At 38.1% G+C, this 24,099-nt stretch overlaps 1 protein-coding gene across 6 annotated transcripts in view; it reads right to left on the reverse strand.

Annotated features, from left to right (window-relative positions):
• Pcdh15 (protocadherin related 15) overlaps positions 1–24,099 on the reverse strand; it is a 1,498,824-nt gene that overhangs the window by 143,884 nt on the left and 1,330,841 nt on the right. For all 6 annotated transcript variants that reach the window (XM_063279549.1, XM_063279551.1, XM_063279550.1 and 3 more), the window contains 2 exons: positions 16,952–17,061; positions 14,989–15,129 (listed from right to left, as the gene is read on the reverse strand). In XM_063279549.1, the coding sequence (XP_063135619.1) occupies positions 14,989–15,129; positions 16,952–17,061 (251 nt within the window). The remainder of the gene's footprint in view (positions 1–14,988; positions 15,130–16,951; positions 17,062–24,099) is intronic.

The following is a 24,099-nucleotide window of genomic DNA, read 5'->3' on the forward strand; positions in this document are numbered from 1 at the left end:
AAAGGAATTTGACCCAGAGGTTCAGACAACAAAGGAAAACAGATATGTCAAGTGTTTCCATCTAGATCCAGGCATTATTGGGCATCCAGAGGGGAACTAACAGGCCCATTTGGCTTTTCTCTTGGTAACCTTGAATGTATAATTCATATCCAAATGTTTTTCTCTGATACCTGAGACTGTAGATGGTTTTTGTATATGTTAGGCAAGTGTTCTACCACTGAGCTCCATCCAAACCTGCAGACTAAGTATGGTTGATACCTATTCATAAATTACGAAGACTTCATGTCACTTAGAAGAAAATAATGGTGATCTTGTGAGATTCAAACTTTAAAGACAAAGACCGCCTTAGGGAAACACCAGGTGGCTGGGACTTTAACACTCTGTCCAAAGAATTTAGGATAACATCCTGTTCCAGGAAATGAGCTAGGCCCTTAGCAGTCCCCCATCCGTGTGCCAAAGATATCTCACCATGATGAATGTAAGGGTCAATGTGTGTCATCAAGGACCAACTCATGCTGTGGCCAAAGGCTGTCCTCCACAAGTGTATAAAAGGTGTGTGCTTTTGTTACTGAGGGTCATCTCTGCCCCAATTGCAGAATGAGTCCAGTGCATTGAATCAATAAACCTCTTGCATTGCTCTCTGTCTCCATGTTTTCATGAGTGGGACCCCTGGATGTTGGTTGATTGGGTCCTACAATCTATCCCATAGTTTGTGTAGTCTAGACAGTTGCTTCGATTTTCCATTTTTAGAAATGATACTTTACTTCTGTGCATTATTTAATGGATTTCAGGCCCATGCACAGTTTTGTGTGTATTAAGTTGGGTTAGTTAGTCTCCAAGGGGCAGGTGTCTTTCTGATCACAGAGGTATACAGATCCCATTGTATAGTTTACGTCTCTATTAATAGATTACTTGTGCTGTTTTTTTTTTGAAACAGGATATAAGTTTGAAAAATACTTTAGTTCAATAAACAATCTTAACTTGCTTCTTAATTTAAACATGAACTAACATAGAGAAAGCTTAGAAGATGGAGCTGGTGAGGTAGTTTAGGAGAGGGATATTTCAGTGTGTGAACAAGGCTCAGAGTGACAACACACACAATTATTAACTACAGTAATTAGGGAAATTTTAAGGAGCAAGAAAATAACATCTTTCGTCTTTATATTCGGGTTCTGTCTGCAAGGATCAGTGAGGAGACCATTTCATGCATTGCTAATCTCTTAAATAATTTTTATTATTTATCCATTGGTACTAAGAATCAGATCCAGGGCATTATGCATGCTAGGCAAGCATCTACCCCTGAACAAAATTATCATTAAGTTTTTGATACTGAGAGAACTGAGACAGGCTGACTCCATGACAGGCTTCAGACTAAGAGTTCAGGAATTCAGGAGACTAGGCGTAGATCTCTGTTTCCCAGAATTGGGCAAGTCCAAACAGGTCAATTACAGGCCAGGGGCAGCCAATCAGAAGCTGCCCTGCCACGTGGACTAACTCAAGAACGATGAGTCAGCAACAGTTTCCAGGCTTCCTCAGCAAGTTTCTAGACCCTCACTCCACCCCAGCAACAGTTCTGGAATGTCCCCAGAGCCCTAGCCAATCCCAAAGACTCCCATACCTCCAGAGACCTATCAAGATAAAGGTCACCTACCCCTCCCAGGAACTCCCCTACTCTGCTTTAAAATGGGCCTGGGAGCTCATCTGGATATCCAGTCTTTATCTTGGTAAATGGTAGATGACCCCACCCCCACTTCCCACCCCCACATACTGGACTTCTGCAGAATGAAATGCTCTTTGCTTTTGAAGACTGTATCATTCTTTGGTGAATCACAGACACTTACAAAACAGGATCCCTCTAAAGAGTTTGGGCTATCCTTGAACTACTTATGTAGCCCGGGTTACTCTTAAGCTCATTTTCCAAGGTTTCTAACCACCATTCCTGGTTAAGAAGATGCATAAACGAATGCTTCACTCCTTTAAAAGGGGAACAAGAATACCCTTGGCAGAGAATAGAGAGGCAAAGTTTAGAAGAGAGGCAGAAGGAACACCCATTCAGAGCCTGCCCCACATGTGGCCCATGCATATACAGTCACCAAACTAGATTAGATGGATGAAGCAAAGAAGTGCAGGCTGACAGGAACCGGATGTAGATCTCTCCTGAGAGACACACCCAGAATATGGCAAATACATAGGCGAATGCCAGCAGCAAACTACGGAACTGAGAATGGGATCCCTGTTGAAGGAATCAGAGAAAGGACTGGAAGAGCTTGAAGGGGTTCGAGACCCCATATGAACAACAATGGCAACCAACCAGAGCTTCCAGGGATTAAGCCACTACCCAAAGACTATACATAGACTGACCCTTGGCTCCAACCTCATAGGTAGCAATGAATAGCCTAGTAAGGGTACCAGTGGAAGGGGAAGCCCTTGGTCCCTGACTGAACCCCCCAGTGAACATGATTGTTGGGGGGAGGGCGGCAATGGGGGGAGGATGGGGAGGGGAACACCCATATAGAAGGGGATGGGGGGATTAAGGGGATGTTGGCCCGGAAACCGGGAAGGGGAATAATAATCGAAATGTAAATAAGAAATACTCAAGTTAATAAAGATAAAAAAAATTAAAAAAAGAAGATGCATAAAATGTTTGAGATAGAAATGCTATACATGAAACTGCATTATTTTAAACTGGTCTCCATATTTGAAATTAATGAATTATTAATAAGATGTCTAGAACTACAGCCCTGTGCACATAAGACATCCACATACCTAGTATTGCTATGGTGAAGACTATACTACATGACAAGCTTCAATTTTGTTACTTGTGCTATGTGAAGAATGTTTTTGTAAATCAGTCGATAACAAATAGTCATTAGCACGATTTGTCACAAACCTTCTGTTTGAAATGAGAAAAAGCCACGGAAATGAAACATATTATAAGCTTTGCGCCCTAAAGCAGAACCATAAAATGAAATCAATAGCATTGAGCTGTTTTATCACCAGTTTAAGCTTATCTTAATTGCTCTGTCATTTATTCCAGATTGAAGGCCTAGTTAGCTGAATCAAAATACGATGACATGTTTGTAGAGAGGTTTGCTATTTCTCTTCGACATTTAAAGATAATTATAATTTTATAATAAAGCAAAAAAAAATTTCCACTTCGGTTAAGGAGTCACATAAATCCATCTCGGCTATAAAGTTTCATGTTCATGCTTTTACACTACATAAAAATAAAGCATGTGGATATCACTGTGGCAGAAATACGGTCAGATTTCTACAACAGGCCTTGTGGTTACCAGCTCTGGAGAGATGCTCTGAGATACATATCATTTTATTCTGTGAACTCAGGAGTAACTGAGCTGGTATAGAGAGAAACAGCACACAAGAAGCTAAAGAGGTGTCAGTACTCAAGACAGTCTATTAGAAATACTGATGCTCCCACATTCAAAATTATTTGATCAAAGGTAGTGTTGAACATGGGGGCTGAGTAAAGAAGTGTGGATTCTGGTGATAGCACTTGCTACGGCTCCATCTGTAATACTGCCAGTGTGGCGAGGGAAGAGTGGAACTTCTCTGATGGCTATCTAGTCCTGGGGTAGTTGACTACTGTGATGTTCATTGGTAGCTGTCAGCTTGACACTCAAACCTTTCACAATGTGGCCTTAACTTTCCAGATTCACTCCTGCATTAAAAAAATACTCAATGGGTATATTTATTCACACCATCTTTTAGGCTATTGGTGTATATCAGTTTTCTTTTTATTGGGGATCAGTTCCAGGACCTCATGCCTGCTAGAGATTAGAGAACACTAATTCAACATACCACTCAATGTTAGTAATTCTAACAAAAAGTTTCCATGAATGGGGCTTAGTACATTATGACTTTTCTCACTATATTTACAGTCATACTAAAAATGGACTCAGAACTGGGACACAGGTTATAGTATTTGAAGAATACTCTTTCATTTACATTTTATATCAATTAAAGATGTCCTTTAACAATTTCAAACATGTAGGTAGTACATTCTAAGCACCCCATCTCGCAATGCCCTACTCAAAGCATACTTTTAGTTTCACTGTCCTTTCTAATATTGGGACTTAAAATATTTCTTTCTGGTTTATAAGAGCTTCAAGATGACACAATTAAAAGGACAATGTTTAAGACCTGAAAGTATGGAACCATGAGAAGTAAATTATGGGAGAATATTTCGTGGTGATTGAGACATGAATCCCACTACTCAAGAAACAAAAGCAAGGCTTCAGAGGCAGCGTCTTCTAGATAAAAAGAATTCTGTAGTGCAAGGAAGTATTCATGGGGGAAAGGGTGGACTGCAGGTTGCCAAATTACCTGACAATGTACCATTTGAATATATTGAGTAGAAAAAAAAATAAGAACAATCCAAAAGGTGATCGAATGGCATAGTAAATGACCAGTACAACATAGATAATTACAAATAGCTCAGCTATCCGAAATAAAATCAAAATAATAGATGTCGTCTCATTCTGGGCAGAATCATAACTATCAAAAAGCCAAACATAGTACCTGCCTCTCTAGAGGTGGAGAAAAGACACTTCTATTGTAAAATACGTTTTAGAAAGAAGAAGAAAAAATTCTCCTACACTGGTAGTAATGTGACGTTGCAGAATCATTTTGAAAAGCATCATGGAATATCCTGTCAAATTAAAATTAGACTAACCATAGAATAAACCATGCTACTTCTTGGTACAAATCCAGGAAATAAAATCAGTAACTAGAGGGACAGCCACAGACAAAGCCATGCTCTCAAATAGCTAAGCTATGAACTCAGTCATCATGTTATCAATGGAATAAACAGATATTGCCATGTAGACGTGGAATGGAGAACTGTTCACCCCAAGCAAGAATGAAATTTTATTTGCCGTTAAGTGCACAGACATGGGGGAAATGACTGCTCCCAGAAAGATGAGTACCACAGTCTTTCTCATCTGTAGAAGCTAAAAAACATCGACGTCCACATAAGGACAAGATTTTTATTGAGTCTCATACTATATAATTAATAATACATGTCAGTCGAAAATATAGCATAATTATTTATTAGGAGGTATACTTTAAAATGGATTCAAATATTTACTTTGATATATTAATCAAGTCTCCTTTTAAACCAACTTTTTTTTAAATTAATTTATCCATTCCTTTTGGTTCATTAGTAGCAAATTAATAGCAAAAATACTAAATTTTAAAAATTTTACTTATTATCTATATTTTGTGTATGTGTGTGGCCATGAGGGATCCACGGGCACAACTGTGGAGCTCAATGGATAACTTGCAGGAGGAGGCTCTCTCCTTTCACAATGCAGTATTCAGGGGCCAGATTCTGACTGGCAGGTGCCTTGCCCCACTGAGACATCTCACTCTGTGACACAAAGGGTAAGTTGAATCCATGTTCTCAGACTTCATATTTGGCTTTAATAATCTCTCACTGATTTTGGAGCAAGAACTTTTACACTCCAAGGCTTTACCCATTGCATATTCCCAGGCCTTCTGTTGTATAATGTTGGGCATCTACATGGGTCAGGATGTGGTTGGGTGAACCCCTACATCCCACCATGGTAACAGCAGTTGCTCCGTCATTTTACCTCTAGATTTTATCTACTATATCTCACATGTGTGCTCACCACCCAGCAAATATAGAAAACACTATTTCTAGTGTCGTGTCCAGCATTGGACTTAGATGCAAGGAATCTGTAGTCCACATTCCTTCTTTTATGAAGATGAGTGTTCTTTCGGAAAGAATTGAAATTGAGCTTCATAATTTTGTTTTGTTTCATATAAAACCTCTTGTGATTTCATTCCTGACATTTTTATTTCTTCCTGTGAGTATGAGCTTTGACAGGAGTCAACCCTGCTTTAATACCTATAAAATCTATTATATTTACATTAAATTTATTACAGATCTCTTCAGATTTTCAGTGTCTTAGTTCTATTATTACAACTTCTGAGGAAACATTACTTTTCATACCTTTAGTATCTCTTTACTGTGTTTGGAATTGCTCTTATAACTTTCTCTAGTTTATTCAAGATGCAGTGCAAAGGTTGGACTGTTTGATCATCTACGCTGGTGGTGGACTCTTCTGAATGATGTAAAGTTTGCCCATGGACTGCCACCACTCTTATGGTATAGGTTTTACATTGTCAATAGTTGTGCATCTCCTTTGTCTCTTTCTTTAACCAAAGGGAACTTGAAGGCAGCAATTTGGATAAGTAAATTTCTGTGTCCTGAAATGCTGTTACACTCACTGCCTGGTGAATGGCAGGCAGTTAATGAACAACCACCAGGTCAAAGAATGCAATAGCATTCAGGGACTGGACAGTGGTCAGGACATGTGGTGGCCTGAGTCTAATGTCTACTGGGACAAAGGAAAGGGCATACTATACTATGACTACTGGGATCCATTGTCATCTTTCCTGTATTTGTTTTAGCAGTGGGATTATAAGCTATTAAGTTATATTAATAAAGCTTATTTTTACTTTGTTTATAAAATATGTTCTTTAAATATGCCTTATAATTATCTGGATTTTTGATTCACTACTTTGTATATTTATTATATTTGTACTAAAGAGTATCAACAAAAAGTAAATAAATAATAAGTTTACCAGTTAAGGAGATTATCTATCTATCTATTTATCTATCTATCTATCTATCTATCTATCTATCTATCTATCTATCTATCTACCTTCTGTCTATCTACCTACCTATGTATCATTTATCATCTATCTTTCTCTATATGTAGGTAGAGTATTCTGAACAGAAACTCTGGAAAAAGGTAGGCAGGTTGAATTCCATGGCAGTTTATAAAGAGCTTCAATAGAGTTTCACCGACGGTGTGATGTTTGTTCTCTTGCTGTTGGGCTGAGACACGACTGAACACAGCCCTAACAGAAAATGCACAAGAGTGATAATTCATTCTTTAATTAAATTTTTGGTTTTTTTGTTTTGTTTTGTTTTGTTTTGCTATTTTTGGAAACAAGGTCTCAAATGACATATTTTTAAAAAAAATTCTTGATTTCATCCTTCTGCTGCTGTTCTAGAGTCTCCCCACTTTTGCCTTAGCCTCCCCTTGGTGATCTAGTCTCTCCTCTTGAATGTCATTAAATCAATCCTTGGGCTCTGCCTCCTTTTGCTGACCCAGAGTCTTCCCAGGTCTTCCCTGGGACCCTTTTTAGGTGTTCCTTCTAAAAAGGTTTAAGGTTTTCATTGATATAAATCTTTATATATTGATACAAAATTCTAAATTAATTTTGGTACTCTTAGTTGGCTAGACATTGTACCTATGCAACTCATTTACAAATACTAGGCTTAGACTCTGTCCTTTTTTTTTCTTTTGGTTCTTTTTTCCAGAGCTGGGGACTGAACCCAGGGCCTTGTGCTTCCTAGGCAAGCGCTCTACCACTGAGCTAAATCCCCAACCCCAGACTCTGTCCTTTTAATAGATGCTATTACAAACTGTTTAGGATGATTAAGTAAACGCAAGTTAATAGCCAGATAGTGAAACTCATGATTGTATTAGATTCTAATTTAGTTAATTACAATAAAGTGTTTTCAAGATTGTTGATATAGTAATTAGCTAAAAATAATCGATATTTAACAGTTAAGTTATGCTTTATGTAGATAGATGGTCTTCAAAAGTGTCAGAGATATACCGAATGTGGCATTTAATGTTATTTCATTAATAATAGATCTTTTGACTATAAGACATGTATGCTCAGACATGTGTGCTACTGACAGTACCCCCATTCCACTTCGAGAAAGGAACTGAACATCAATACCTCCATGTGGAGTTGCTTCAATTGTGGCAAGCCAGTCACAGAACAAGAAATGCCCTAACTTTATCTGCAGGCAGAATGCTGTTCAAAAAAGGACAAATGGACGATGAATAGCTTACTGCCAAGCTCTGCCAAGACAGGGTAAGCTAGTCCTTCATAACTCCAGTTTTACTTAAGATCTATCAGATGTTCTGGGCCAGAAGGCTGAAGACAGATGCTTCAACATTATAAGGAAAATTGGGGACTGTCCAGGCAGTCTGATGCCTCTGCCAATTGTTTATGTTTTGGAAGCTGTGCTTTTGTGCTTCATGCACATTCAGGTAATATTTAACTTCTCAAATCTCTAGCGGGGTTGAAGGCTAGTCATAATCTTACAGTTGAACTTAAGCTGTTTAGCATTAAAGACGATGTTATAGATGCAAAAGGATGGTTTCCAGATGGTAATATATGTAAAACATGACTGAGGTACAGAATTGTAAACTCATTAACTTTGGATAGATGATAGAATACTTTATCTTAATTGACAAGTATGATGGGCTGGACATTATAAGTATATATCATACCTTATAGTTTATATAATTGTTATAATTGCATTCAATTTATATATGAGAGAAAAGAGCCTTTTATTGGATTAAAAGGAGGAATTGTTGAAGTTTTGCCTTTTACTGCCTATTTTAATACTATGTGCTGGTCCCCAAGACCTGGAGTCTGTACATAGCCTCTGTGACTGGGCCCCAAGTTAATTCTAATTGGTGAATAAAGATGCTGACAGCTAATAGCTGGGCAGAAGAGACATAGGTGGGGTTGAGGTTTCTCAGGCTTGTGAGGGAAAGCACCACAAAGAGGAGGAGAAAAAAGCTGCTATGGAATAGAAGAAGAACATTCAGGAGAGGAGAAAGGAGAATGTTGTGGGCCAAGAGAACAGGACCCAGAGGGCTGCCTTGTTGGAGTTGAGAGCAGCCCAGATAGAACACAGTAAACACAGTGAATGATGGCTTGGGGTTATTAAGGGGAAGGTAGATTTTAACTACATAGAGGGTAGACATCTGCCCAGCTATTTTGCTGCCTAAGGAATATTAAAAAAATAAGGCTGTACATGTCTTTAATCTGGGAACATAAATGGTCTAAGTGGGGAAGAAACAATGTCTGGATTATTTTTTTAATATTTATTACTATATACCACATATGGCTCAACTGCTCCAAAGACTCACTACTAGAGCAGAACTGAAGTAGGCAATCTCTATCCTCTTTCCTGTCCTCAATTCTGTTCTCTGGAGATTTGCTCTTAGTAGGGCTTTAGCTGCTTGAAGGAACCCCTCTTCCCATTCTATTTTCATCCTCTATAAACTTGGCTTCTTGGTCCAGATCTAAAACCTCCCTAGTTCTTTCCCACAATCCCTTTAAACCTTTCCTGCTACCCCTTCTCCATTCCTTTGAGACTCCCTGTCATCCTGCAGAAAGCCTCTCTACTAGGGATGGCACAGATAATATCTTGGCTGTGACCTAGATCTAAAATCTACCAAGAACTATACATGCCATGCTGAGACTCAGGGATTGCAGGTACCACACTTGGATAGGACTTAGAGGGGCCAACAGTAACCAAACAGAAGAATATCACTCAACAAAGAGAAAGCCAGATATCCACACCCAAAACAATGTAGAGGTCACAATTCTAGATGCATAATTCCCACAACAAAAACAAAAAACCATGAACAACCAACAATACACCCCTTTCAAATGTAAGCAAATCTATTATAATGGCCCTAGTTCTTCTATTCTCCTTCTATAAGCAAGTTAGCTGAAGAAAAGGACAACAGATTCAAAATAGCAATTACCAATATACTTAAAGACTTTAAATGATATGAATAAATGCCTTAATAAAGATCATAAGATATAAACAATAAGTTGAATGGAATATTAAAAAAAATCAAAATTAAAGTGGAATTTAACAAATAAATAGACTCATTAAAGAAAACTCAAATTGAAATAAAACTGGAAATGAAAAAACTCAGAACACTAAACAAAAACATAAGATGTAAGCCCCACTAACATACTAAAAGACAAGACAGAAAAAATGGGCAGCTCAGTCGAATTAAATGTTAAACCAAAAAAAGAAAAAAAATTCCAGGCACAAACCAGTTAGGAAATCTGACACAATATGAAAAGACAAAAACAAACAAATAAACAGATAAACTATGATAGAGAAGGAAGAAGAAGCCTAGAAAAGGAACAGAAAACATTTAAACAAAATCATGAAAGAAAAAAATTCCCTAGTTGAAAGAAATGATAAAGAGATGCCTATCAATGTGCAAGAAGCATACAGAATACCAAATAGGCAGGTCTAGAAAAGGAACTCCCCATAGCACATAATAATCAAGACATCTGAGGTACAGAACAAGGAAAGGATATTAAAAGCCTCAAGGGAAAATGACCAAGTCACATATACAGGCATCCCCATAAGAATAATATAGAATAATATAGAATAATATATAGCTTTCAATGGAGACTCTAAAAGCCACAGGGTTTGAATAGATGTTCAACATTCGTGCAGGGATCACTGATGCCAGTTCTGACTACTATACCCAGTAAAACTATCAATCACAATTGATGGGAGAAAACAACAATAGAACAGCAACAACAATAACAAAAAAACCACCACCACCACCACCAACGACAACAAAAGCAAACAATAAAACCAACCCACCAACCAACCAAGCAAACAAAAATTTAAGCAAACTCTGTCCATCAATCTGTCTCTAGAGAAGGGACTAGGTTCTAGAAGGAAAACTTAAGAGTCTGAAGAGAAGGTTAATTACATCCAGAGGGCACAAAGAATAGATAACCGAGAACAGTTCATCAAATAGAGAAAAACTGTCCACCTGAACAACACAACATAAACAATTAATCAACATTGCTAATTAATAACTCAATTTTAATGGTCTCAATTCCCCAATTAAAAAACACACAGAGACAAGTTTTATTAGAAAATAAGACCTATCTTTCTGCTGCATCTAGGAAACACATCTTACAGACACTACTTTAAGGTAAAAGAACAAAAAAAAGTATTCAAAGAAAACCAAAAAGCAAACAAGCATAGATAAATTAAAAATAAAAAAACAAAACTATACTTCTAACCAAAACTAATCAGAAGAGATAGGAAGGGCATTACATTTTGTTGATTTGGGGAGATGTAGTCACACAGTTATAATTAAGATCTAAGAGTCTTTATTATGAAATCAAGTTCACAAAACCAACCATACCCATGGTGAGATTCTACGAGCCCCAATGCCTTATTAGAACTTTGTGACTGGGGAGAGCTAGAAAGCCACATATTCAGGGCCAAATTATCTTGGGCTAATTTCATTTCCTTCGAAAGTCTCTCTACTCAATCCTGTGTCTCACTTAACATCTTTTGGACCCTGTTAAACATAATAACTTGTTAATAGATCACTAGCTTTCCAGAGCTAATTATGACATCAGGTAACCTCTGAGACCCATAGCAGACATTTACCTGACTTAATGTAAGCTACATGTTGGCAGTATCCATTAGTGTATTTGGTAAATGCATATATATATGAATATGTATATATATACATATATATATATTACAAAAATATTATATAATCACTACCACAATGGAATGTATCTTTCTGAATGACTTAAGTTTATGTTTCAGGGTGTGGTCATTCATTCTTTGTGAAGAACTTGAGTCTATGTTTTGGGATATAGTCATACTTTTTCTGTGTCAAGAGTAAAATAGCAGTTATTGTCTTTGAGGTCAGAGTGGTTTTAGGTTGGTATTATCTATAAGAAGCAATGTGGAGATATTTAAAAACAGATTGCTATGTTTCTGATGACGCTTTAGAGTGTTGTGATGGGAGGTAGCTGGAGTTGTAGAAGAGACTGCTACACATGTTAGCATTCTTTCATTGCGATGGTCTCATAAGAGTTAGATGTTGAATTATTCCCAACTTTAATCCTAGCACTGAAAAACATTAGACCATACTGCCTTAAACTTTAATGTTGAATCTATGAGATGAACTCTATAACTGCCTAATTTAATTTTCATTCACATGTTAAATCTATTTATAGAACAGTTATAAAATTCACATTGAAAGTTATTTTATGAACAATCACTCAATAAAAAGTCACAATAAAGTACAACTTCAGTGCATTAGATTCTTGCTTTTATTAATATGATGTGCGATAGAGTTAAAATCCATAGAGTAGCTAATTTTGTAGCAGAGTAATAGCGTTAGACAATTAATTAATTAACCTCAATTTACATAATGGGCTACTTATTTGCATAGCTAATGGACTAGGAATTGATTACAGGCCATTAACAGTTATTAATAAGTGGAACAATGTTGGAAATGCACGTGTCCTCATTTTAAGCAGAAGGCAAAGGTTAGTCATGAAATGTTAATAACAATATTCAAATAACTAAGCAGTGAACAAATGCACACATGCTTTTAGGCTGCATGCATTTCTGAGGTGTAATTCATGAGTCTGTTAGCAGGTCTCATCACTGCATCCCCATCAGGGCATATACGTGGGCACCACATAAACTTCTATTACTTTCCATTTACACATACACTACAGGGAAGGGATAACCTGTGTTATGTTTATGTAGAGAACTTATCTTTCTATTCTGAAAATCATAGATAGTCCTTGGAAAGGCAAGATCTTGTATTTTGAGCATGCCACAATTTGTTTCTTTTAAAGCTATTTGTTTCAACAAAAAGTGGTAATTAACAATTTTCAAATAACTCTTCCTATTTGTTGCGTTTACAAGTTACATAATACCTTTCTTTCAGAACATTTTGTGTATGTTTTAGTCAGTAAGTTATATGATACCGTTCTTTCCTAACATTTTTATCTATTTAACCAAATAAGTTTGTAGTCAAAGGATTCTTCTACCTTTCTCCAAATATGTAAATGCTTACAATTTACTAATTTTTTTTTATTACGTTCGTTTAATTTGTTGGATGTGTTCATTGAGGGTTTGGCACAGCAATGAGGAATCATAGGACAACTTGCAGACATCTTCTCAACCGTGGGTCCTTTTGGGCTGACAGCAATTGCCCTTTCTTGCTAAGCCACCTCACTGACTCCTTTCAGGATTTGAAGGCTGAGGAGATGGCTCAGGGCATAAAAGCTCTTACAGAGGACCCAGTTCTAGTTTCCCAGATCCCATGCTGGCTCACAGTCACCCCTCGTTCCAGTCCCTGAGGCTCTGACACCTCCTTGCTTCTTCATGAACATGGCATTGCACAGAGACATTCAGGGAGACACCAATACACATAAATGGTTTAAAAATGTTTAAAATCTGGGGGAAGTGGTCTACTGTTTTGAGACCATTTAAATATGGCAATGAAATATTATGTTTGAGGAGAACTGGATACCTTTAATTTTAAATGCATTATGTGGCCTGAATTTTCAAATGACTTAGATGTATCTTTAGGAGCAACTGTTTAGACACCCACACCAGTCTGGTAGTTTATAGTAAATCAAAGTCTTCTGTGGTGACAGTCAGTGTCACAAGACTCATGACCCAATGTGTCACAAGACTCACGACTCATTGTGTTTGCATAGCATGGCTCCCATTTTTCTCACCCTGGCCCTTCCTTAGCACCAGTCTCTCTCTCTCTCTCTCTCTCTCTCTCTCTCTCTCTCTCTCTCTGGCTAAGATTTCCTCTGTCTCTTTCCCTTTCCCTATCCCTATCTAGAGACGTTGATGAAACGTTACGCCCCACTTTGATGTTGAAATATGGTTTCAAGGTAAAAGGTGACTATCTTAGATCAGTGGGTCTCAGCCTCACTCATGCTCTAACCCTTTTACAGCTCCTCATGTTGTGGTGACCCTCAGCCATAAAATTATTTTCATTGCTTCCTCATAAGTGTAAGTTTGCCACTGTTATGAATCACAATGTAAGTATCTGATATGCGGGACATCTGATAGACCACCCCTGGAAAAGGCTCACTCAATCTCCACAGGGTCTGGGTTCATAGGTTGAACTGTTTTAGATACTTTATTGCACAACAGGATAAATAAAAAGCTTTATTGACTTAGTGGGAAAAAGTATTACACCTGAGGACTTATTGTAATTCTGGTAACATCTCCCAGCATCTCTGTCAGTCCTTTCTATAACCTGACTTCAGCTTGCTCTTCCGTGGGAGCGATGTCACTCTGACAGGTCAAAGAAATATTGCAGCATTCACCATTCCAGCTGTATCGTTTCTATTTATGTACTGACTGTCACGTCAGACCATCTCTGAAACTAATTTTTAAAAGTGGGACAGTCATTTTATCGTCACATAGAAATGCATGGAAAATAAGCAGGATGCTATATGAAAATTATTATTAATTACTAGTTTAGAAAATATACGTTTATTTAGCTTGTTCCCTTATTTCTCTTCCTCTTCCTCTCTCCTTCTCCCTCTCTCCCTCTCTCCCTCTCTCTCCCTTTCTCCCTCTCTCTCCCTCTCTCCCTCTCTCCCTCTCTTTCCCTCCCTCTTCCTCTCTCTCTTTCTCTCTCTCTCTTGTATATACATTGGACACACACACACACACACATATATATACATATATATATATGTATGTATGTATATATACATATATATGTATATGTATATATACATATATATGTATATGTATATGTATATGTATATGTATATATATATATATATATATATATATATATATATATATATATATATATATACCAGCCACAGGACAATCTTCAGCGGTTGATTCCTTCCTTCCACCATATCTGGGTGGGGGTGGGGGAAAAACTGGGATCCTGGGATCAATTTCAGGTCTAGATGAAGCTTTACCCCCAGTTCTCATGGAGGCACTGCTTAGTCTCCATCCATCCATTGTCCATCCATTGCAGTACTGTTTGCCACGGACACAGGCTTTCGAAGGGAGATGCAAAAGTTTACTGACGAACTTGCACACACGAAGATAGCAATAACGGTGTTTTATAGATCATCTACAAACAGTACGTTGTTGCCTCATCCCCAGTTGTGCTGTGAGATCTGTTAAGATGGATGGGTGTTCCTCTCCAGCAACCTAAGAGGTTCCTAGAGTCTCGAGGGATGGCTTCATTTTATAATCTGTATTTCACTCTCAGGAAAGCAAAACCACCACGAAGTACTGCCAAACTCCTAAGCAATGTAACTTACTTTTTGAAGGGACTCGGAGATTGGCGAGGACCACTTCCAGAGAATCTGCTTGCACCCGGAGCACATAGCTAGTCCTTGTCTCGTAATCCAGTGGGGAATTCACATAGATGACGCCAGTGACATTGTTGATTCCAAATTTATCTGGAATCCAGCATACGACACATTAGTTTCTTCACATGGTAAGGAGCTATTTCTTTTTAAAGCTATTGTGTTTTCAAAGGCACTAGAAACATCCAAAAGAATAGTCAAGCTTAAAAGATGATAGGATTCCAGTATCTGGAAACACATTACTAATACTGGGATTACCAAGCTGTGTTCCCTGAATGGTGTGTTTAGAAGTTTTGGTTATGTGTTATTTGAGACTCTTCCAGGATGCAGGTGCTTAGCTGGTGGTCTTCCTGTCACTGTGGTAATAGATGGCCCTACTTTAGAAGGATACTTCTTTTTCTTCTTTTTCAGAAGTTTTTTTTTTTTTTTTTTTTTTTTTTTGCATTTTGCTTAGCTGGGCATTTGATTTTTAACCTTACCACACATCTAATCCTGTAGTTTTGGTGCTTGGCTAAGAACATTGAAGATCATGTTTGTGATTTAGCTCCTAGGTTACTTTTATAAACTGCTTTATCATTATGAACATTTAAAAACACATTGCCCTTGTCTCTGTTTTTTTTTTAAGCTGGTATGTAAGAATTTTAAATGGAAAGAAGGGCACATGTTTGTTTGCATGGTATCCCACCTCTTCCTTCCCCATATCCTCCCCGATCCATCTCTGTAGTAATAATGACCATGACTTGAAATTTTCTACATACATGCCTAACATTGTCCCCATGCATGCTTAACAGTCATTGTTCATCTGTTGATTGTCTGTTTAATTCTAAGACTATAAAGAACACGCTTGTGTCTTTTCTCCACACTCCAAGGACCTGGGAGAGTCATTATCACATAAGCAACACTCATTTGCAGAATGCGTAAATGGATAAAGTATAAGAAATGGTCACTGTGGTGGGAGCTGTTGATAAACGCAGGCTTGTTGCTACCTACCATCCCAAGGTCAGGGCAAGCATCAGAGCACACTGAGAAGTTACAGCTCTTTTAGATTTGGAAGCAGTGAGGAAAGCAGGTTCCACTGCATTCAGAAAGGAGGTGCAACAGCACAGGAATAGCAAAGAGGGTAAAAAACCAGTCAGTCAGTGAGTGCTTCCCAGAGAGGCAGCCATTCCAGTGAGAGGTGGTCACGGAAACACTCCAGACAGTCTCGGGACTGTTATTTCAGACTGCCAAGTAGCATCTAAGATCACTTTTAAATTAAATACTCAAAATAAACTAACGTATTAAATATTAATTAAACATTCTCAGCCGCCCATAATATCCCAGTCCGCCCAGGGTCTCAGAAGAGAAAGCAGAGGACGGCAGCTGAAATGAGAACCAGAGAGTGGGAGATGCTATTGTTCCTAGAATCCAGCAAATGGCTACCGTTATAGAAGCAGCTGGGAGACAAAACTCAAAATTCCTGTTAATTGATTTGGCTGTTTGGGCTGTTGTATTATATAACATCTCTGTCTGTCAGTGCCGGCAAGTCTCTTTTGTCATTTATACTTAGGTAAGATCCTAAAGCTTCCTTGGGATTGGTCTGACGTGAGGTAAGCCTTGTTCCACACAGAGGGGAGAGTCTAGAAAATCATTAGTATCTCTTGCAGTCAAAAGAACAACTCATTCAATTTGAAGAAATGTCACAGAAATATCACCAACAAAGGGACGATAAAAGCCTCTATAATTGAATATTAATCATCAGCTGGGACACACAATGACTTTAACTAACACATCTGGACTATTAATCAAGTCATCAATTACGTTGAAAATGGTCAGAATTGAATTAGGATAGAAGGAGTAATAGCTCGATCAAAAACTCATCTGATTCTACCTCTACTGGGTTTTGGAGAAAACAAAGGCAAAATCCACTACCTACCGTCCTCATTTCCTGCCACAATGGAGTACACGATGCTCTGATTGATGGCGGCAGCAGAAATGACGCCTACTACAGTCCCTCTGGCAGCAAGCTCGCTCACAGGAGGAGGTCTGCAGGGTTAAAAAGAGTGTTCATTTCCTTCCTTTGCTTTTTTCCTTCCTTTCTTTCTTCCCTTTTTATTCCTTCCTTCCTTCCTTATTTCTACCCCTCCATCCTTCCCTCTTTCTCTTTTCCTTTCTTCCTATCTATTTCAGTGCAACATTTATTTTTAAGAGTGAAATGGGAAATACGCAGCAATCTATCCCCAAATCCACGGACAAAAGGTAATACTTGTATAAATTTTAGAAGACTTTCTTCCAGTTTTTCAATCCCTGAAGCACCCCACACAAATTATCTCATAGGAAGCTCATCCCATTGGTTACATTGACAGGATTCTACTTCAATGGTCTTTGAAAGCCAGATGTTAAAAACGACAGTTCTATTTCCAACATTTAGAAGGTTTCAATCAAGTGTGATTTGTATATGTGGACCAACTTCAGACTTGTTGATTCCTTGCAATCAATGTTTCTTGACAAGGTTTGGTTTTTTGGGGGCATTTCTTGCATAGTATGTGCATATGGGTGTATAAGTGTTTGTAGGTACATGGGTACATGCATATGCACATAGGTATGAATGTTCCTGTGTATAAATACATGCACATGCAGGTGTGAAGGCATGTATGTATGAGTGTCTATGTGTATGCATATGTGTGTATAGTACAAATAAGTGTGTATATGAGTGTTCATATGGGTGGAGGGCATACATGCATGTGCAGGTGTGTATGCATGTATGTATGAGTATCTATGTGTATACATATGTGTGTATAGTACAAATAAATGTGTATATGAGTATTCATATATGTATGGGGCATGCATGCATGTGCAGGTGTGCATGTATATGTGTGCACTTGTCTTCTTCTATCACAAGTCACATTAATTTTTGAGAGAGACTTTCACTGAACCTAGACAGACCAATATGGGTAAACTGACTACTCAGAGGACTGTTCTCTCTCCCTTCCCAGCACTGGGATTATGGACACGTACTTCTTTGTCCGGCTTTACATGGGTTGCAGAGACTCCTATCTCATTTGTCTATGACTAGTTTTCAAAGCTTGCTCCAAGTTCATAGAAAATATGAGAGGAAGGTAAAGGATTTCCCTATACCTTCTGTTGTTCCCAATGCATGGTTTCCCTAACTCATAGGATGAGTTAGGATGTGAGGTGATGTCACCACAATTTATGGGGAGACACTAATAGATATGGTGACCTCAATTCTGCTGTTGGATAGTCTATGGTGCTGGGCAACTATTCAAGTACAAGGGTCCTGGGATTTTTATTCATGATTTAGCTCTTTATCCTCCAAAGTGATCTCTGACAATCACTCATCTTCCTACTGTGCCTACTGCCCTGTCTGTCCAGAGGGTCATTTTGTTGGGATCGCGTGACGTGTTGTTTTTCAGACTGGCAGCTTTGGCATGGCAACTGTGTACCCACTTCATGTTTCACACCTCCTCTCCTGTAATCCTGACTGTCCACAGTTTACTTTCAGAAATAAAGACTCTCAGGTGTGTATGAGCCTTGGTCACTACGCATAACGCTACCTTGAGTTTTCTCACTCAGGCATTTGTGCGTCGTACATAGCTAACTCATTTGGCAGCATGGCTCATGGATCCTGTGGCAAGAGTGGGTGCAATTTCAACAGAACCCCAGGAATTGTTTCTCACATTCCCTTCAACAGGATGGGGGTCCTTCTGGCCTTGAATCCTTGCAAACATTAGGAATTTTGACCTAATGGACTTGGATTATTTATTTATTTATTTATTTATTATTTCATGACATTTTAATGATAGCTTTGAATTTAATAATATAATGTATATCATATTGCAGATATGTTTATTTGAATAACATGATTATCTGGTACTTTCAAGAAAACGTCATGCTAAAAGTCCAGCATTAGCAAATTATGTTCACGATTGTGGAAGTTCTCTAAAAATAACATACCACATACATTATTAAAATAAACATAATATCTTATTACATGCTGTCCAATGTATCTTTTGAACTGAAGACAATGAATAGGTGGAGCCGATGTGCTAGCCTAGCTTGCAGAGATAAAATGTCGCTCTTGGTCTATCAGACTTCAGGATATAGGCTCTGAATGGCTTCTAATCCTTCTACATGGTATGGTACAGTTCTGAATTGTGACTCAGTAAGTGACTAGAACCCACAACGAAAGTTGTACTTACCTCTAATTCACTTATTTTATTTAACTTTATGATTTATGCTCCCACTGTTTGTCTGTTGCTTTATTTTTGAACCCTTGCTTCTGTGGTTACGATACGATGCTGTTTACCGTAATGAGGCGAAGCTAACATTAACTTCATGAACTTGTGCAGTTCCACACAGTTCATGATTCACAAGTCACTGCACCATCTAGCCTCACTGTGTTTGACATTGTCAACACCGATGGCAAATGCAATATGAATGTGTTACTGGTTTTGTTATACAAGAGCGTCCTATGGCCATTTCTCCCACTTGCCACTTGTTTTTCAATATTTGTCCTTTCTGTAACAACCTTCATTTTCTCTCCACATTCTTGGTATTGTATTGGTCAATTATGTCATGCTTTTTCTGATACATCCTATATCAGATTAGGAAGTATAAATATAGTCTGGGGCACAGATATAAATCTATCCCTATATATAGATTTATATCTCCGTATCCCTTGATTTTACATATATACGAATGTGTGTGTGTGTGTGTGTGTATCCTTTGAATATTTTTCTCCAATTGCTCACTTCTTATGCACGATTAACTGCTGTGTAAATCTAAAAGGATCTAAGCAACACTTCAGCACTTAATGTTTGTCTCTGTGATCACCTCATATTCAATAATTGGCCAAGGATAAGAGCCATTTATATGATTTTGATAGGAAGTGTGTAGTAAATATCTATTTAGTTTTAATTCACTTATTTACTCCCATCCATTTCTCCAATCTCCTCTGTGCTTTGTGCAGTATTGGTTCGTTTGTAGCCATCTAAGTCTAACAAGAGCTGCCTCGCCACTGAGGATGGATGAAAAAGCCTATCATTCTTCTCTAGCCAACTGGGCTATGACTCAGAGCTCAGCGTTTCTGTACGCTACACAATAGGAAAGGCCAATGGAAGTCTGCTATAACTTTTAGAAAAATAAAGTATCATTTGTTTGCTAGATTTCAGTAAGTGAAATGAGACAAAAGTTTCTGATAATATGAATTCCAATGAAAACAGACTCTCAACATTTGAATTGTATTATAACTGCGTCTACACCTGTCCTACCAAGCACATTTCGCTTCTTGGAATTTTATGTTGTAGCTCTTTTATCTATGATTTTTATCAATTACATTTATTAATTTTAATGCTGTTATACTAGAGAAAGAAAGTCATATTAAGCTGATATTTCTAAAGTAAGATACTATTAAAAAAATACAACCCATAAGTAACTAATCTACACACTGCCACAGTATTGGTTCAGTGGAATGGAAAGGTCCTGACCTTCAAATGACACTAATGACCAATTTAAACAAGAACAGCACTCTTCTAAACAAAGTCCTGAGGTTGGATTTGATCTTTGATGATTTTGATAAATTTGTTGTATTTAATCTCATAAAAGAAAATAAAGACACTTGTTTGAACTCTCTTGCTTAATGAGTGACCATCTAGAACTGAACTTGGACAGGCTTAAAAGGAAGTACACACATAGAGAGAGAAAAAGAGACAAACAGAGAGATGGACAAAGAGGCAGACAGAGAGACAGACAGAATCTGAACATGATTGTCAACCATCTCCTCCTGGCATTCCTCCTCTTGTACTTTCCTCTCCTCCTCCATGAGGTTCATGCACCATTAATTTCTTACCAGAATAACATCACAGTCACCTCAGAGATTGAGTAACATAACTTGAAGCATAACTCCATTCAGTAGGTACTCTTGATTGTACCCTTTGCTTGATAGAATGACATCATGGAGTAGACCATATGGCGGGAGGTTGGGAGTTATGTCTTCACTACAGCCAATAGAACTTATTGACAATATCCTTCCCTAGACTGAATGATACCAGCTACCATGGGGAGTGCTTAACATGGCAACAACCTAAAAGTGATGTTTAAATATCAGCCCCTAATGAACCTAAGTCCCAAGGTCTAATACCTCCACATCTTAGCATGATTCTCTGAGCATTGAAGTGTATCCAAGCTCACATGTTCACTGGTGAGTTATGTGAGCCTCAGAAGAGACTCTATCACTAGTCAACACTTGAAGTAACACTGTGAGAGGTCATAGAACAGGCCAGTGCTAGTCCATGTCTGGATTCCTGACTGCTGAGTTTTCCATATATCGAGGGTGTTGTTCTTAACACTTTCAGTTCATTGTGGTAGGATCATGCCGTGGCAGATACTCAAAGACTAGAACAGTGAGCTGTTTGTTTGTGACATCATATCACATGCTATTTTTATAAGTCAAACATAAGAAAACATATTAGTCATACTATGGGATGAGTTTTTCAAAACCAGAGATTTTTTTATAGATATTCATGGTGTTCAGATTGAGTTTTTATCTTTACTACTATATGTGGTAAGCTAACTACTATGCTTTTGTCACTGGTCAGTTTTGTTATAAGTACAAGGTTTGTGTACATAATCAAACATCTGGAACTAGTGTCCTGGCATTAACATTTAGGAATAGAATCCACACTTGAGAAAAACATACTGTGTTCATTTTTGCTACTTTGACTGAATAATCAGGATAGAAGTAATTAATACATGAAAAAAAATCAATGACATAATTTATAATGGAATTTATATCCTACGCATGCCAATAGTGCATATAAACTTCTCCTTGGTTAAATGTGTAAAACTAATTTACTTCTAGACAAATATCAGCTCATTAACCTTTGTCTTAATTGTTCTAGCAGCGCGCGTCTCTCTACCAGAACAAACACTGCTATAAAAATTCAATTTTCTCCTGCTAGAATTGAGTAGACCTCCATGATAAGTGAACATTAGATTAAACATTTTTCAATTCTTCTCTGTTTATTTGCAGACATGCCCATTTTATTATTGTGCTATGCACTGGAAAAATATCTGTTATATCATTTGACAAATTGCATTCTCTCTCTGCAGAGAGATATAACTTGAATATGAAATGCACTTACTACAAAGTAGTAGGAAGGGAGTCCCATGGCATTGCCACAGATTTATAATCGGTTTGAATGAGGTGGGTATCAACCACCATGGAGATGTAGACAATACAAAACTGAGATGTTGTAGATTGACAAACTTCATAAAGTTTTTTTTTCAAGTTTCACTCTGTGACTAATAGTTTATGGTGAATGTGAATTTCTAGATCTCCTTATATTTGTTTTTTAAAGATAGTATCTGGATACATAGTCTAGTTGGGGCAGACGTCTGTGTGGCTCAGGCTGCCCCCAGACTTGATGTGATCTTCATACCTCTGTGTTTCTCTGTGCTGGGATTACAGGCATGCATCACCATGGTTGGTTTAATTTAAAAAAATAAGTTTTAAATAGTTTTTCAAGAATTTAATGCAATATATTTTATTCATATTTACTCCCAACCCCTCTGAGAGCTATTCTGATCTCTCCACCAAACTCTACCTCCATCCTACCACTTTAAATCCCATCGTGTCCAATTTGTGCTACTTGCATATGCTTGACTGTGTGGCCAACCATTTGAGCATGGGCAACCTACCAGGGATCACATCCCTAAGGAAAACTGATTCTTTCTCTTACAGCAGCCGTCAATTGCTGATACCTCCTGGGCTAAGCCAGAGACTGCACCAATCTCCTGTCTCTGTATGAGGGTTTGCTTTATCTTGTCTTGTGCGTGCTATCACGGCTGCTATGGGTTTGCTTGTGCAGGTACTCGGCTGTGCTCAGGAAACACTGGTTTTTTGCAGTCATCCATCACTCATGGGTCTTAGAATCTTTGCACCCACATCTTGTACAATAATCCCTGAGCCATAGGGGAACAGGGTGTGATATACACAGCCCATTTAGGGCTTATTATTCCCTTGTCTTTCATTCTACTAATCACTACTAACTGACTAAAGTAAGCTGCTCTGATGAGGACTGAAAGGTGCACTAATCTATGGTTAAAACTGTACCTCGTTAGGAGTCAGATTAATTCTAAGTCCATTTAGCAGAATAATAGTTGTAGGTCTTCTTCTAAGGCTGATGAACTGTATAGCCACGGGTTCTTGGTATGGGTTTTCTCTTATGGGGCATGATCAAAATCCAACCAGAAAGTGGCTGGTGACTCCCTTGACATGTGTGCCACTAGCCCACCATTGGGCATTTCTTGCCAGGCCAGTCACTATTGTATTATACGTGGTTCACTCTTGGGTAAGGTTGAGTTTCTCCTACAATAGCATGCATAGTACTTCTCAGCCGTATGAAAGCTAGCCACTAGGGATGAAGCTCCCAGGTTGGTCCCAAGCATGGTTTCTCTGTGTTCTGTGACTCGAGTATGTAGTATCTTTAGACATAGAGTCTCGCCCTCCTCTTAGAGGGTAAACAAGAGCCATGCCAATGGCCTGTAATATTTAGGGGTCTATTGGACTCCCTTGCTCAAAGAGTAATAACCCATTCCTGATATGGGAATTATTTGTTGGCATGCGGTGTCTAATTGAGCCATCACCTCCCTGTTATAGGGTAACTCCATTTGAACTCCTCTTATCCATGTATGTGCATGCATATATTTTAGAAAGCCTTTATAGTGGCAGATTTAATTATTGCTTTGTCAAAAGATCTCTAGTGTTAATTATCCCTCCCCTTCTTCCTTGCTATAGTCTCTCCTCTCACCCTCATCCCCACTTGATCCTACCTGTTCTGTTATTTCTTTTTATGCCATCCCCTTCCCTTGAAAGACTCCCCTTATAATGGCCCCTTAGTAATCTCTGACCCCTGTGGGTATTCAAAACGAAACACACATATGTGAAAATCAAAGTTAACATTCAAAAGTGATAAAAAGACAAAACTAAACCAAACCAAACCAAACCAAACCAAACCAACAACAACAATAACAACAAAACCATGGGCCTGGGTTACCTTACTC

The sequence above is a fragment of the Rattus norvegicus genome, chromosome 20 (assembly GCF_036323735.1).
Source record: "Rattus norvegicus strain BN/NHsdMcwi chromosome 20, GRCr8, whole genome shotgun sequence".
NCBI classification, from domain to species: domain Eukaryota; kingdom Metazoa; phylum Chordata; class Mammalia; order Rodentia; family Muridae; genus Rattus; species Rattus norvegicus.